General features: G+C 54.4%; 1 protein-coding gene across 7 annotated transcripts in view; it reads right to left on the bottom strand.

Moving 5' to 3' along the window:
- The window catches only part of Agap3 (ArfGAP with GTPase domain, ankyrin repeat and PH domain 3), a 50,211-nt gene that overhangs the window by 3,593 nt on the left and 30,426 nt on the right, over window positions 1-16,192 (bottom strand). For 2 of the 7 annotated variants that reach the window (XM_021161731.2, XM_021161737.2), the window contains 5 exons: window positions 14,873-14,965; window positions 10,442-10,546; window positions 5,213-5,381; window positions 1,558-1,728; window positions 250-387 (listed from right to left, as the gene is read on the bottom strand). In XM_021161731.2, coding sequence (XP_021017390.1) covers window positions 250-387; window positions 1,558-1,728; window positions 5,213-5,381; window positions 10,442-10,546; window positions 14,873-14,965 — 676 coding nt within the window. Of the gene's footprint in view, window positions 1-249; window positions 388-1,557; window positions 1,729-5,212; window positions 5,382-10,441; window positions 10,547-14,872; window positions 14,966-15,121; window positions 16,049-16,192 lie in introns of those variants that run through there. The other 5 variants (XM_021161733.2, XM_021161738.2, XM_021161736.2 and 2 more) reach the window with 3 other exon arrangements.

The raw sequence follows: 16,192 nt of genomic DNA, 5'->3' as shown, positions 1-16,192 counted from the left end.
GTCCCCTGTTCAGTGAGTCTTAGAGGAGCTGAGGTAGTGTCCTGCTGCCTGCCTTCCTTCAGGAATGACAGAAGTCAACTAAACTCAACAGGGATTGAGTAAGAAGAGCCCAGGATGTCAGAGGGCTGAGCTACTTATGTCAGAAATCATATATATATAAAGTGTTTCCTCCATCTACCCTGGAAAACAGCTGTGCTTTTTAGGGTGCTTGCACCCAGGTCCCACTGCCCGCCTCTGGGTCCCCCTAACCTTCAGCAGCACTGCTGGGGCCGTCTGGTCGGGGGGTCCCGGTGCTCTTTTTCCCGCGGTGCTTCTTCCGGTTGGAGTGGGGAGATGGGGGAGGCTCCAGCTTGGGGCTGGAACTGAGTGACTCAGCTGGGCCACTGGCTGGTGAGGGGAGAGGCGGACAAGTGTGGGAGGAGGGAGGCGAGCTGGGCCCCAGTGTGAAGATGGCCAGAGGCTACCCAGGCCTCCCAGCCCCAAAGCTTCCTGTCCTGGAGGAGCTGGAAACTTAGCAGAGGGAGGCGCGCGTGCTTCTGCAACCTGAAGGGGCGGAAGGCCCAGGGAGCTCACGGGGAGCTCAAGCCCAGCAGCTCCGCACCAAATTTATCCTCAATCACACTCCCCGCTCCTCACAATTAATAGCAGAATTAGAAACAATCAGGGAGCTGCCTAATTACTGTCAATTAGAGCACGCTAATCAAGCTCGCTCCCACACCCCGCCCGCCCGGCGCTCACCACTAAATGTCAAACTTCATTAGAGGCAGACACACTCCCTCCCTCCCTGACTAACTCCTTCCAGACTCAACAGAGGGGCTTCACCGATGCCAGACAGGCCACGGGTCCATGACCTAAGGGGATGTTCCCCGGCCCCCGAAGGTGGCCTTGGTCTTGGATGGGGACATGTAGCGGGTATGTGTTTGTGAGTATCTATGAGAGGCCCCTGGGAGAAAAATCAAAAGTACCCCTGAGTTGGGGGTGGGGGGTTAGGGGAAAGGGCAAACAGGGCAGAAAGGGTCTATGGCCAAAAAGTTATGGGGTGGGAGAGATGAGATTTGGGGCGAGCATAGGAATGGCATGAGAGGTAGGGCACACCCAATCAAGACAGCAGGACCTCTCCACGATGGGAGGCCAGTGATGCCCCAGACAAGGCTCTCACTGCGTACTGTGTACAGCCTGGAGCCTCTAGTCTATTCTGCTCTCCCTGTCCTCCTGCCGAGAGGCTGATGAGCCGGCTGCACAGGGGGCTGATGGGGATACAGCAGAGCCACCAGCAATGCTTGGGAACCAGGAAGGAGGAGGTACAAAGGGCAAGCCTGAAACCCTGGCTGAGGGTCCAGACCTAGGCCTGGGACCAGAGAAGCTGGTAAAGTGGATGCTGAAGAAGGGACTGAGCCCAAGGTATCTAGCCCTGCATCACAGTACCAGGAAAAAGCCCTGAAGGATTCTGATGGGCCCTCCCCATCAGTCTCCCAGGCTCCTGGGCATCTGGGCTCCCTCTCTCTGTTGCTTAAGCAGATGCCAGAAGAGGTGGGAAGCAGCTGAGCTGCCACTCACCAGGGTGCTGCATGCTGGCAGGCAGGGCAGCTGCCTCACTCCACTGGTCAGTGCTGGAAACCGAACAGGAGCGCTGGTGCAGCCCCTCGGGGCTGGGGCGTGAGCCAGCCCAGGCTGAGCTGTGAGGGCGCTCAGAATGCAGGGATGCGCTGCTGGCCGAGTGGGGGGCACCTGGGGGAGGGGAAGGATCAGACTGGGAGGAGGGGCAGGTGGGGGCTGCAAAGAGATAGCTAAACAGGTTGCAGGGCAGAACCTGAGTTAACCCCAGCAGGACAGTGACCAGAAAGGAGGGCCTGGTCTTCACTGGGGTGTGCCAAGGTCTCCTGCAGACTCCACGAGGGAAGGAGACTTCTAGCCTTCACATCCTTTCTCTATGACCATGAAGACCACACTCATCCCTATGAGTGTGAGCTGGGAAAGGTAGGGCCTTGGGTATCACAAGAGGTCTCCCGGCTGAGGTCGAGCGCCACTCCCCCCAATCCTGCCCTACCTAGGTCCCTGCATCTAACATCTCAGTCCACATATGTCATTTGCTTTGCCTCAGCTTTGCTGCCATTCTGAAGAGAAATAAGTGTATCAAATTCAAGTAATTATGTCTAATTAGTATTAGTAATTATCCTGTTGGGCTGGAGAAAATTAATCTTTCGTTTCCCATCAGGGAAGCATGGCGGAGCCAAGGGGAATGAATGGAAGGCTTGCAGAGTCCAAGGCTGGGCAGGCGCAGCCCACCGTGGGCAAGGAAGATGAACATTCGGCTCTCTCTGACCTCACTTAGGGCCCGCCAGAGGCCTTCTGCATAGTCTGGAGCAGACATGGGCTTCAGAGCCCGTGCCACTTCCAGAGACTAGGAACCTTGACTTTCTTCACCTTCTTCAGTGTCCCCAAGACAGGGTGGTGATGAGGCCAGGAAGAAAGCACCAGAGAGCCTAGGACAGGTAGGCCAAAGCCACATGGTTTTCTGTCTCCTGAGAAGCTCCGGTGTGGAGACTGCTGAGCCAGCCAAAGCAGGAGGAGGCTGGCAGTGGCAGGCCAGGGGAGATGCTAAGCAGAAGGCCTTGCAGCCAGTGGACAAGTGAATCTGGATTCTTCGATGCTTAAGGAAGCAGGGAGCTGAGGCAGCTGCAGGAGGGGAGGGAGGGAGGCCACATGATGCAGACACCCTCAAGAGTAGCCCCACAGGCAGGGAGGAGTCTGAGTGCACTGTTGCATCACTGTGTATCTGCTGTAACACCTGCAATGGCTGGACACAGTAAGTGCCGGTGACCTGCACTTGGCACCCACCAGGTTTCAGCTGCTGTCCTCAGGTCTCGGGTCTCTCCTAGCTCTCCCTAAACCTTTGAGGCTTCTTGCTTCTCCCCTTACTTCCTCCTAGACCCTCACTATGCCTCCTAGATTCCAGATAGGACTCCCCACCCTGCTCCTTGCCCCAACCAAAGGCATCAACCATCTTCCTCCCCAAGCCCCCAACCCAAAACCCTGAGGGAGGGAAGTGCTTTCCCTTTTCTTTGTTAATTCTCCCCTCATTACGCCTGCAATCCCACAATCAGTGTGCACTGTAATTGTCGAATTTGATGCTAATGATTAATGAATTAAACATGGAGCCATCAATTAGTCCTCCGAGGATAATTCTGCATAAAGCAGCGGATAATGTAATTACAGTAACAAAGATAATGAGATGTTAACATCGCCCGGTGAGCGAGAGACATGTGAGTGTGCATGAGGGTCGGTGTCAGCGTGCGGCAGCAGGGACTCATGCTTGCGAAGCATCATCCATGTGTTTCTATGTGTGGGTGCTGTAATTACAGGAGCAAGCTGCTGGGGCCCCCTCCCGCACGCCAACGGTGGCATCCTAGGTGGGCCCAGGATGGAATGGGACAGCCAGAGGCATCTTGTGCCTCCCATTTTTGGGAGATATCCCCGTTTTCCTCTCACTATACATCTTCGAGGAAAGGTCTGCTTGTTTTGGCCACCTTACTCCCTCCTGTGGTAGCAGTGTAAGACACCTAAGTTTCCACTTAGGGCTGAGGCTGGCCACACAGGCTCCCTGCACAGAACTCTGGAACACTGCAGCTCAGCACTGAGGACAATATGGGAGTTATTCTCTTTGCCACGCAGGCCGGGCTCGTGCATATTGCCTCCCAGGAGGACTGCCTTTCCCTTGGCCTGCTTTCCTGGTACACCTGCAGAGCTCAGCTCAGGTACGGTACGATCCCAGACCCCTGACATATAGTATATAGACACATTAATTACAGTGTGCTTTCACAGCGCCAGAACTGTTGTCTCCTCATGAAACTGGAGACTAATTTGCACAGTGCTGCTGTGGCCCTGGTACCTGGTTCTGAGACATCTGCTATAATGGCACAGATCAACTGATGAAGCCAGAACCCTCTTGCACCTTTCCCCACATCTCCAGCACACTTAGAATGACCAATCACATAAGGTACTTCGCCTCAAACAAGGAGTACTCTTAGAGGGTGGGGACACAGCTCAGCAATGTTAGTGTGAACAAGGCTCTGGGTTCAAATCCCACCAGTACCTACAATGAAAACGTTTTTACTTTTGGGTCTTCCTGTCCAGTCCACGGGACTCAGTATCCTTAGGCACATCCCTGTTTACTCAGTGTCTATGACACCACCCCCCCCCCTCCTAGGTAAGGCAGCAATCTCGGTAAAGTCCACATTGCTGTGAGTGGGCCTCTGTGGCAAGGCACAGGCTCAGCACTGGTAAGATACCTATGTCCTAAGCAGAAGCTTCAGGGACTAACATTGTAGGGCAACCGGGACACTGAGCCCTCAAGAAGGGCCCAGAAGCCCAGGGCAGGCTGAGGAGCAAAGACACTGACTGAGGGAAGGGAGGGAAAGAGGGTCAGGAGGATGAACAGCTCTAGGACCTGGGGGGCAGATGGCCTTCCCTGAGAACACACTGTTACACACAAAGGTAAGAGTTGAGCAGGGGACCTGAAGACGGCTTAGTAATTAGATGTCAGATTCCCAACACCCACATCAGGTAATTCACAACTGCCTGTAACTCCAGCCCTGGGAGGATCTGATGCTCTGGCCCCTACAAACACCTGTGCGCATACTCTACACTCACACACACTCATGCCCAGACACACTCTCATACATGAGAAATGCAGAAAGCTCATACACACACCACAGACGTAATAAAAGAATATAGCCACAGACAAGTTGCCCAGACACAGCTGTCAACCTACGGTTCCTGACTCTCTATTCTCCATGGTGTGCCCTCTTGAACCACTGGGTTTAGAGCCAGTGCTTTCTGTACAGAGATCTTGCACGTACCACAGACCTGAGATGGTTTCCTAATGATGTCAGGTGACTCTGCCCCTCTCCTGTGGTGAGCTGAGTTGTTGGCCTACCTTAGCTAAAAATGCATGGAGATAGTCTGAGGATCACTAGCTGTCCCCACGCCCTAGCCCCACCTGATAGCCAAGGCTACCTCAACAAACTGCACTAGATCTGCATCTTGGCCATGACTCCTGGTGGAGAGGATTCTCAAGTCGACCTTGGCTGGTGAGCACGTACGAAGCCCTGATGCCCAGGCATCAGAAGCAGCCTGTTCTGCTAGGCCCACACAGAGCCACTCCCCAAATCTCCAAAACCTCCCTCACTCTCCACCACAGCAGCAACCTCACCTGTGGCCCCACCCAGCTGTGTGTTACTCCGCTCCATTGCCAACCCGTTGGCACGGGGACTGGTGCCTGGGGCTGTAGTGGGTGTGGCTCGGGGCAGACGCTTCCCTGGCACTTTCACCGTCGTCCGTAGGAGGTCGATCTCTTTGCCGTGGATGTTTTGCATGTAATCCTAAAGGTGACAGATGACAAAAGATGCTTTAGATTGGTTCTCCTCAGCAACTTGTCTCCAGCACTGACTGCCCTTCACTGTCTAGGCATCTTCTTCTCTGCTAACTGGGGGACAAGTGCCAGGGAAGGCACTTAGTCCCAGAAAGCAGATCTCTGAAGCCAAACAAATCTCCAAGTTTGGATTATGCTCAAGTCTCCACGGTGCCCAGAGGGGTGGAGTTCAGCTAGGAAGACAAGAGGAAGAGCAAACAAAAGCTCTGGAACCAAACACTTAGGCTCAAAGCCATTAGAAGAGATGTCTTAGGTGGTAAAGAGAGGGTTTGAGGAGAGTACCCATGTGGCTGAGGAGCTCCTATCACAAGCTACCATCCACACCAGGATACTGGGAATCAATCAGCCCTTGGCACAGTCCCAGACAACAGTTTGCTGGACAGTTTCTGACCAGTCCTTGGTTCTTTTTGGTGGACTTGGGAGTGTTTCATCAGTAGAGTGTCATTTGCCCATCCCTGGGTTGTGTGTTAAGTACCATATATCTACATTCATATGTCAGTACATTTCAAATCCCAACCAGCTGAGTGAGGAGTTTCCAGGCTCATCTCAAACTCATGGCAATCCTCCTGTCTCAGCCTTCAGAGTATTCTTTGCCATATGTTGGAGATGAAGAAACTGAGGCTTAGGAATGTTAATCTACCCAAGGCCACAGTGGAGCTGGACCATGCGCAGGTTTGCAGACCCCCAAGGCTGTCCTTCCCAGGGGACATCCTCAGCCAGAAGCTTTGACTTGCCTACAAGTTACAGCCCCAAGTCTACAGAAGCCTCTGTCCTGGCAGCTCCTGGTTAAAGCTGAACCCGTCTGGGAGCCTGGCTTCCTGTTCCTCCCTCCAGATCACTTTGACTTCCACATCCTCATCAAGCTCACTGATGGTTCCAGCCTCTCCATCTCTGTAATATTTGACAGAAAGTTCTTCTTTGGTCATATAACTTTCTGAGAGAAGAATCTAGGGTTGTATTAATCAGGTTTAAAGTCAGATCTTTCATGAAAGCTCTTGAAAATCTTGCATAAGCCCTTTGCCTACACACAGAGCCCCGAAGCCTGAGCTTGTGGTCACCTTGGTTTTAAGGTGGGCTCGACACTTTTCTAGGTAGACAACGCTCCAGAAGGCTCAGGCAGGCCCACGGGGAGTCTGCTCCTTTACAAGCTATGCCCAGGGAAGAGCTTCAACCCCTGCAACAGTGCTTCCAGCTGCAACAGTGCTCTCAGCATCTTGACTTAGGACAGTACCTGCCTGCTACCTATTCCTGTGACGGGGCCCGACTCAGACAGACATGCTCTGAGATTTTGATCCATAGAATGATCTCCTGAGAAATCAGAGAATCAGCTTTCCAATCCGGGAAGACCCTGACAGTTCTGGCTGTGCATCCACTGAGCTCTAGCTGCAGCTCTGAGCCTCACCAGCACCTGACCGCACCAGACATCACATTCCAGGCCACAGTACCATAAGTAGACCTAGAGCTTGGCTGTGCAGCGGAGCTCACAGGCCTTTTGCTGCCGTCCCTGACCCTTCTCTGCCTCACCTGACCCTTCTCTGCCTCACCAGGAACTGTTGCTGGTCCTCTGGTCCTTATTTTCATGTCCAGAAGTAACTTTACCATCTTAACCTTTCTCTCTTGGCTTATCTCATCTCACAGGTTCTCATCTCTGTCCTGCTCATCTTCACCATCATTCCTTAGACCCGCATCTTGCACTGGCTGCTCTAGACAAGTGCCAACAGCTGGCTGGGCCAAAGGCCCAGCTGCAGTCGCTCTCCTGAGGGAGGGTTTGGATTGCTCCAGTTCACAAGGAGGTCACAGCAGTTATCACTCTTTAGGCCCACTCAAGCTCTGAGATGCCCAAAGCTGATATGTAGTATGAGAAAATGACCCTAGGCCAAGAACGAGAGTCACACAGAGGGACTTTGTTCAGGGCCAAGGAGCTAGAAGCCGCCTAGCAGAGAAAGAGACTGTCCAACTTCTGCATCTGATCACACCATATCCTGTGGGTCCAGCAGCATGACACCCTCAGAAGTCTGGGCCGAGTGCTGGGCCCAGGGAAACAAACCGTGAGGAGCCTGGCGGGGCAGCAGCAGAAAAGGGACCGCAGGCGGAGAGCAATAGTGTTTCCCTCTGTCAGCAGAACAGGGGAGCAGGGTGGTGGCAGCGGCTGCTCAGGAGAGCGGTCACCACGGCTGCCTTTATTACCCACCATCAAACAGCAATTTCTTCCCCAGCCTCCTCGCTAATTACCCAGCCAGCGTTCTCATCTCGTTTTATTACTGGAATTAACAACGAGTTCAGAGCGTGGAAAGCTATTAAGATGTGTGATTAAGCCACATTCAATTAGTTTCTACAAACAATTTAATTGATGTTGCAGATAGAATTAACAGAAGGTGATTGTGTGAATGGCTCCGCTGGCTGCAAAATGGGGGAAGCTGTGGCAGGCTCTCTTGGGCCAGGCGAGATTCGGCTCCAGACTTGAAGCTTGCGGCCTGCCCACCAACTTGTGCTCCACATGATGGGCCAGCCAACTCCATTAACAGGAGAGGCCCAGACACTGTGGTCCTGCCTCTCAGGTGAGATCTGTGCCCTTCAGGAGAGTCAGATAGGCCCAACCAAGTCATGAAGGAACCTCTGTAGGGACTAGAGAACCCTTTCTCCCATTTGATCTTGCCTAAAAGGCTGAGTGAGAGGCCTTTCGCTTTCTCTTACTTGCTAAGATCTGAGCAACCCAGGGACTCTTGATTCTTGCAGGTTAGACTACTAGGTCGCTGCTGCGCTAAAGCTCTTCTGAGGTTAGAGGAAGGTGTCAAATGGGACCCAGGTGAGCACCAGCAGCCGGTGAGGTCATGCAAGCCACAGCTACAGGCCAAGAGAAGGGGAAAGGAAGGGCACAGGAATGAACTGGGCCTGAGAACACAGCTCTTGGCTTCATGCTGTGTCTAATAGGAAGCTTTCAAGAGAGCTGGCAAGTCTGATGAGAAGGCTAGGCCCAATGCTCTGCTGGTGTCCTGAAATCCAACAGGAAGGACCTGCTTTTCTGGGTGCCTGAGAAGTCCAGCTATTAGGTACAATGGCCACAGAATCCCAGGGGGACCTAAAGGGCTAGAAACCAAGAGGCTAGGTGATTATTGGGCTGGCTGTCACCTGCAAGGGCATCAGGACAGGTCTGGAAGTTCCTGGCCCCCAGGTCCTGTCATAGGCCCCTGAAGCACAAAGCACAAGTATGATGAGAGGAACTCCCGGGATCTCGGACACTCAGTCAGACCTCTGGTGGCTTCCCTAACTTACTCTGTTCTGACTTTTCCAGTCAGTCTCAGAAGTAGATTTTCTTGGCAAACAGTGGCAAATCTGGGTAATGTTGATAATGGATCCACATTTTTTGTTCACTTACCAGCTAGGTAGTAGCTTTAACATTGTTACAGAACCTCCAAGCCAAGACTTTAAGCTGTGGCTGTAGAGATAACATTCTCACTATCTTCCCTCTTTTCCGGTTTTCCCCAAACCAGAGCATAGCCTGATACAACTGACCCCACCCTCCAGATCTCCATCCCAGCAAAAGGGATGGACCCCACACTTGGCCATAGGTGCACAGATAGAAAGCCACTACTGAGGATGTAGGCAGGAGGCTGAAACCACCCACACAAGAGGGAGGCAGCTAGTTTTCAGGTTCCTTGGTCCAGATGCAAACATGCAGAGAACATATGTAGCCTGTCTGGGACAGAGGGGAGACATGACTCAGGAGAGCTGGCAGGTGCTTCTGCGCCTCAGCTCACAGCCCAGTTTCTCCTGAAACCAGGGAAGACACCTCAAATCCCTTTTGCAGGAGACAACCCTGAATCTACTCGCACATATTCCCCCAGCCCTCCCTAGGATGGGGAGGGAGGCCTTACATCTGCAGAGGACACTCTTGGTCTAAGACACTTTCGATCTCTGTAGGCAGGGCCACTTGCCTCCTACTGTCTTTTGAGGACATGGAAGAAGGCTGAGGGCTGTGTGAGAAGGAGGGTGGGTCAAGCTGAGAAGAGAGTCTGCTGGAGTTTGGGTCCTTCTGTCTCAGGGCTCACTACTACCTGGCACTCTGGCCCAGGGACTAAGAGTCAACCAGTGTTACCCAAGGTAAGGAGAATGACCAAGACCTCGAGGAGTCAGAAAAGGGGAAGACCAACAAGAAGCCCAGGTCGCAATCTGGCCTGAGTGGAGGCCGCCTGAGGCCTGCTCTGCCCGGCCTATGGCCATGTCAGGTCTTTTGGAGGGTTGTGTGGGTAGGCCTGGTAGGACCAGGTAACGGCCAGGAAATGAAACCCTTGGCACCTGTCAGGCAGGGCCTCCCTGACACTGTGTGCAGATTTAAAGATGGGCTAGGGACCCTCTGAGGCTAGCCCAGAGGCTCTGGGCGGGGGCGGGGGTGGGGGNGGGGGTGGGGGGTGGGGCTGGCCCACGTGCTGTGCTCCAGGGGCTTCACAGGAGAACTCATTAGCCCCACAGTGGGGTGGTGACAGAGATGGATTCTGGTGACAGCTGTGTGCTGGAGCCACGCAGTGAGGGAAGGAGAAGGAAGGAGGGTAGGGAGAGCTGCCACAGGGGCCACATTACAATTCCTGGAATACCCATGTCACCACTGCTGGGGCACAAGCCATGTGTTCTTCAGACCAGAACCTTCTACTCCTCCTTAGGCCAAACTCAACATCCTGGCTCCCTATCATTGCTGGCCCAGGAGACTAACGCTCCTCATCACCATGGCCAGCTCCAGGCCCTGGATCAGCAACATGCATGCCCTTGGCTACAGAAGTTCAATAGCTACATGAGAAATAGAGCCTGGCTGGCAAGGGCAGGGCAGGCTAGCCATGACAGCGCAGCAGCACCAGCTAAGCATAGCTGGTGGGGAGCTTGCTCTGCTGGAAAGGCAAACCCCAGTTCATATGCCCTTTCCAAACTATTAAAGTATGGTGCATTTTCAAAAGAAACCCCTAGAGATCACCAGGAGTCCTCTGTCACAGTCCCTTATCCCCACCCTTCTGGACTCACGTGCAGGCTAGGGTGGTAAGTAAGCAACCCGTTGTCACACAGCGTCACATACTTCTTCTTCCACTCCTTGTTCAAGGATTTGCCGCTTCTTTTCAGCAGGATCCCCTAGGGAGAAAGGCACAATTACAGACCAGGAGTCAGCCTGGGGGTCGCTGTGTCCCAGGGGCAGGATTCCAACCAGAGGCCAGCCAAAAGGCCTTTCTGTGCTGATGCCTGGGACTTGAGCAGAGCCCAGAAGCCATCCCAGCACAGGAAAGTCATGATGTGACCAGGTCTCCTCACCCTGCTTCCTGCTGAAAGCTCTGCATCTGGGCAGAGGGGTTAAGGGCCTGCAGCGCATTAAGTAGAGCAGGAGGCCACATCTTCCCACTGGCCACTCAGCAGGAAGCAGTTTGAGCCACTGTTAAGCTAGAAGGCTCTACAAGAGAGAAGGACAACTGGTAGAGGATTCTGGTTTTCTCCCACCAAGGGAGCTCGAGGCAGAAAAATCCCATCCCAACAATGCTCCAGACCTTATGCTAGGCACCAAGAAGTCCAAGTCTCCCATTCAGCCACCAAACTGCCCATGCAAGCCAATGAGATGTCTCTTGTCCCCCAGTGCCCCTGTTTGGCCTATCAGCTCTCTACCGCCGAGCTATATCCCCAGTTTCCTCTTTATAACAGCCTCTGCCAAACTGCCTAAACTCCCGATAGTCCAGGTGAGCCTAGAACCGATCATCCTCCTGCATCAGCCTCCTGAGTAGCTGAGATTGCAAGCCTACACCACAAGACCTAGCATGATGTGTTCTTCGAGTGTAGGTCCAACAGGCAAGGACAAGAGCGGGGCCTATGAGCACAACATTATCTGTGTGGGCTCTGTTAATAACTCAGCACCCAGCACAGTCAGCACCTGGGCCAGAACAGATGCCCACAAGTGTCTGCTGGAAGAACTGGAAAAAGTGCCAAGACTGTGCTGCGTGGCTGCCAAGAGATGAAGGCAGGACGGAGAACCTGATTGGCAATACCTCCCTCAGCCTGCCTTCCTTCCTTCCCGCTGGGAGAAACCAACTCCTCTATAGTCCCTTAGAGATGTCTTCTGAATTACTCCAAGATCACGGCACAGGCGAACAGGCGGGAACCTGAGTACTACACACGGAACTCTGGTGGCTGGTCCCTCAAAGCCTCCAACTCAGTATAGGCAGGAAGAGGCCTGTGGTCCTAGTTACAAACTGGGAATTGGTGGGAGGAGTTCTGACAGACAATGCTGCGACAGGAGAAAGGTATAGTCTGGGCTGTCCATGGGTGGTAAAGGATGATAATGCCCATATGTGGAGGCAAAAGCAGGCCCTGCCCTCAGCCAGTCAGTAAAAATGGCCATGGAGGAATGCCAATGAGCAGCCGAGTATCAGATTCAGCCATACACTTCCCTTGGGTCCTTCTAGACCTAGTGGATGACATGAATACATGTGATTAAGGGGTGGGAAAGGTGACACATGCCTGGAGCCCGAGGGCTTGAGAGACTGAGGCCGAAGGCAAGTTAAAGGCCAGCGGGGTGGGTGGGCCAGCCAGCCAGCCAGCCAGCCAGCCAAGATTACATAAAAGACAATTAAGGATTTACAAGTGATCTCACCCCTGGCCACTAGGGGGCGAACCGGCGCTGAGGAAGAGTGCTCAACCAGGGAAGCCTGAACAGCTTCAGTTTCCAGCTCCCACTTTTTGATATGTCCATATCCTTGATAAGTCCCCTCCTCCCTCCTCTTCTCCCACCCCTGAGAAACAGATGTCATTTCAGTAGATGCAGTAACACGTGGAGCATCCAGGACATCTCCTGCTTCCTGATGATGAGACCTTGCCTTCAAACAGAGGTTTTGAAGACAGCCTGGGATTTTTCTTTTACAAAAAAGCCAACAGTGCCCCAGTTAAATAGTCTGTGAAGGGCCCTGAGAAGATTGCCTGGTGCCCTGTCTGTGGCCATAGTGTTCCTGGCACAGGCAAGCTGTAGAAGCAGAAGGGAGCCAAGCTGCTCCTTCTCCCTGACTCTTAGCAATGGCATCCAAGGGCAAGTCACCTCTAAGGACAGACCACCATCAAGAAGAGGAGGGAAGAAGCCAAGTGAAACGGTAGGCTGCAGAATCTCCTTGGAAACCCAGCGGGCTTCACAACTTTCTTGATGTTGGTCATCAAGAGGTCTTCCTCTCACTCCACCAGCTCCAGAACCCTCACACCTGAACCCTCTTGTCACCAATGCTAGGCACTGCTTCTAAGCCCCGGCCCGGCTCCCCTTCATGCCACCAGCTGGCTAGGTACATCGAAAAAGCTTCAGTCTGTCTGGACCAGAGCTGCCTGAAGACCACCGGATCTACCCAGGTACTCCTCCAACTAGTTAGAGGGTCAGAAGTCAGTCTGCTGCAGAGGTAGCTCAGGAGCGAAGCCCTTTCTGCCCGACAAAACACCCAGCTTTCCTTGGCTTAATGAGGTTCGTTAGCAAGGGGTGTAGGCGGGGCGCCCAGAGCTCACCAGCAGACTAGAGGGCGGCAGAGCGACCCTGGCCGCCAGCCCTCTGCCCAGCCTTGCTGCACCCACCCTCCAACCAGGGTTCCATGAAGGAGAGAAGCTGCGGGGTTCCCGCTCCCTCCCTGGCCGGCCGGCTGCGCACCGTGGAGCAGGAAGCAATCTGGGGCGGAATGGGAGCGGTGCGGAGGCGACAGCCCCCAGAGGACCCGTTCCCGCCGCCGCCTCCCTCCCAGCTCCGCCAGCCGACTTAATTGCGGAGTCCGGATTGATTGGGAATGCAAATGGCAACTGAAAAGCAATCTCCACTCCCAGCAGGAGCTAGGGGGAGGGGAAGGTACGGAAAAGGGGAGCACAGGACAAGGGGGCGGGAAAGGGGAGGAGCCACGAATGTGGCACAGTGATACCTAATGGGCGGCTGAGGTCAGTCAAAGTCTTCTGCTCCTCAACCTTCATGGGCAGAGCCTCCCTAATGGGCAGCACCCACCCCCACTCCGCCCCCAGGTGGACGAATGTAATCTCCAGCACAAATGGCACTGATTTGACAGCTCCCAGAGCCTTAACCTAGGAAGGGCCTTCCTGAGTCGCTCAGGGCATCTAACACCCAAGCAACCACCAGACTTCCAGGCACCAGTTGACAGGGCACTCTTTCCCCTTCATCCTTACACGTGGAGGACTCAGAGAACAACTGATCCAGTCCCCACCCCCATCCCCGCTATTGCAACCCCCAGACAGGAAAGCCAGTGGGAGCTGAGGCAAGCAAGTACTCGCAATCACTCAACAAACGTCTGGGTGGGTATAACCACAGTACCAACACTCTGAAGGCACTGCCATCCTCACCGCCACCTCCACTCAGGCTAAGTCCACAGTGCACCAGCAACTGAAGGCCCTGGCCTTCAATCACACTGACACACAGAGGGACAGGAAGTCTCAGAGGACTTCCACTGCAGCCATTCTGTGCTCTCAGCCTGTTCAGGTGACTTCCCTCCCAGAGACTGTCCCAGTTGGAATGGTCCCTGGCAGACATAAATTCAATCAACAGAGGGATGAAGAAGACAAGGAGACAGGAGAAAGAAGTGGGCGTGCACGTGGCTCCCTGGCCTACACTCTAAGCCCTCATTAGCTTATGAGATCTTCTGGAAGAGTAGCCAGTGCTCTTAACTGGGCCACCTCTCTACCTTCCTGCCACAATTGTTTCTTCTCTGTTTTGACCAGGTGTGCTTCACTCTATCTGCTGCAAATGGAAGCTGCTTTGATCAGGGTGAGATGTACTTACCAAGAAAGCATGTGTGCGCTAGTGTGTATGTGTGTGTACGTGTGTGTGCATGTGCGTGCAGTATGTGTGTGTATGTGTGTGCGTGTGTTCATGTGTGTATATGTGTGTGCACATGTGCATGTGCAACAGTAATTGGGAATCAGTGGATAAGAGGAAAGAAAAAGAACAGAGATGCTTGCAGTGGTGGTCTGCATCAGTAAACCCCAGACATGAGTACCCCTCCATGCTGCCTTTTACTCAGGCTCTCTTTGGCTTGGTTTGTGTTTCTGAGACAGTCTTGCTATGCTGTGGAGCCTGACCCAGGATTCCTTAAACAACCCAAGGTAGCTCAAATTATACATACTCCTGCTCTGCCTCCAAAGTCCTGGGCCACCATACCCAGCCCCTACGTTACCACCCCCACCCCCACCCCCAAGTCTTTTCCTTAGCTCAGAGTCCAGGAGGCTCCCTCTCCAGGTTGCACCAGCGAACCATCAGGTCCGGAAGCCAACTGAAGGCCGCAGGTGGCTCTCTGCTGCTCTCCAGTGGTAAGGAAGAGGGAAGGCAGCTGTCTGGGGACCAGGTTCTTGGGCCTCACGCTTCAGACTAGGAGGATCACCAGTCCCTTGGTAAACGGTAGGCCTAGGATCCTGGCCCCGGGAAGAAGGCTCCTGTCCTGGGCTAACCTGCTTGATGGGGATGGCCCGGCCGCTCCCGATGCTGTCCACTCTGCACTCCGCAGCTTTCTTCTCCCTGTCCAGGTCAGCACCTTTTCGAGACTGAAAGAGAAAAGAACAAACACGTTAGAGGTCTGGGGCCTTTCTGGCGAGTCCTGCCCGCCTGTCGTTCTCCACCCTCCCGATTTCCTCCCTCTCCTGGGCAGTCCTAACTCTGGGTTTGGCCTGGACGGCGGGTCGGGAAGGAACCGAGACACGAGTATTCCAATGGGTTTATTCTTACACACGGCACCATACAGAGCAGCACAGGTCACTGAGCCAGGCCCGCCCCTCACAAAGAGCAAGGACACGAAATACGGAGGGCGGAGGGCGCAATGAGTGTGCAGCCCAGGGCCTGGAGTTTGTTAAGTGAAGGGAGGGACGAGGAGAGGTGGCCCAGTGGGGCTGAGGGCTGGCCAGGAGCACAGGGCACGACAACCAGGGAGAGCAAAGTCCGGAAGTGAGCGGGCAGGTGCTCGTTTGCGGCACAGACACCACATGGCACCGAGCATATCGGTGTGGCCCGAGGGGCACAGTGGATGGAGAGAGAGAGGAGAGAGGCCAGAAGAGGGCCTGCACCCTGCCAAGCTCCTGGGGCAGAGTCCACCCAAATGCGGATCCTAGGAAACAGGGGGGAGGGGCCAAAAAGAGGGGGCAAGGCAAGCGCGGTGGCGGCGGCTTCCGGAGCAGGAGCAGGAACGGCAGAAGTCCATGCAGGAAGGAGCAGAGGAGGGGAGGGGCAGGAAAGCTCCCCCCAGGAGCAGCTGGGCCAGCGGGCTTGAGTGCCCCCGCCCCTCTGGGCCTCTTCGCTTTGGCCGGCCGGCGTGGGCCGAGCTCCCTTCTTCTCCATTCAGCGAGCCTGGCGCAGCATCCAGCCGGGCCTGGTCCCCCGGCAGCCCCCAGCGCGGGCTCCGGCGTTCCTAGCCTTCCCTGGGGGTAGGGTTAGTTACAAAGGTTCCTGTGGGTCTCTGGAGCGGGGAGCTCGGCGGCCGCTTCTCATCTGAGAGCAGTCCCAGGGCCCGGCCCGCCTCCGGCCCGCACAGGGGGAATGTCCAGAGGTGCTGTGTATCACCACCTGGTCTTCTAATTTGGAAGGAGTTGGAAAGGCCTTTTTGTTGATGAAAAGTTGGAAACAGTGGCACATATCTGCAAATATCGAAAGAATAAAGATTTTGGCAAGTTATACTTAAGCCCCGCAAAAGTCGGTCAGCACTGGTGAGGGCAGAGACCCAGGCGCCTGGGGAGAGGCGGTAGCGGGATGAAGAGGAGGAGGATGCGAGGAGGAGGAGG

Source organism: Mus caroli, chromosome 5 (assembly GCF_900094665.2).
Source record: "Mus caroli chromosome 5, CAROLI_EIJ_v1.1, whole genome shotgun sequence".
Classification (NCBI taxonomy): domain Eukaryota; kingdom Metazoa; phylum Chordata; class Mammalia; order Rodentia; family Muridae; genus Mus; species Mus caroli.
The sequence above is the reverse complement of the archived record's forward strand: the minus strand, read 5'-3'. Positions and strand labels throughout refer to the sequence as shown.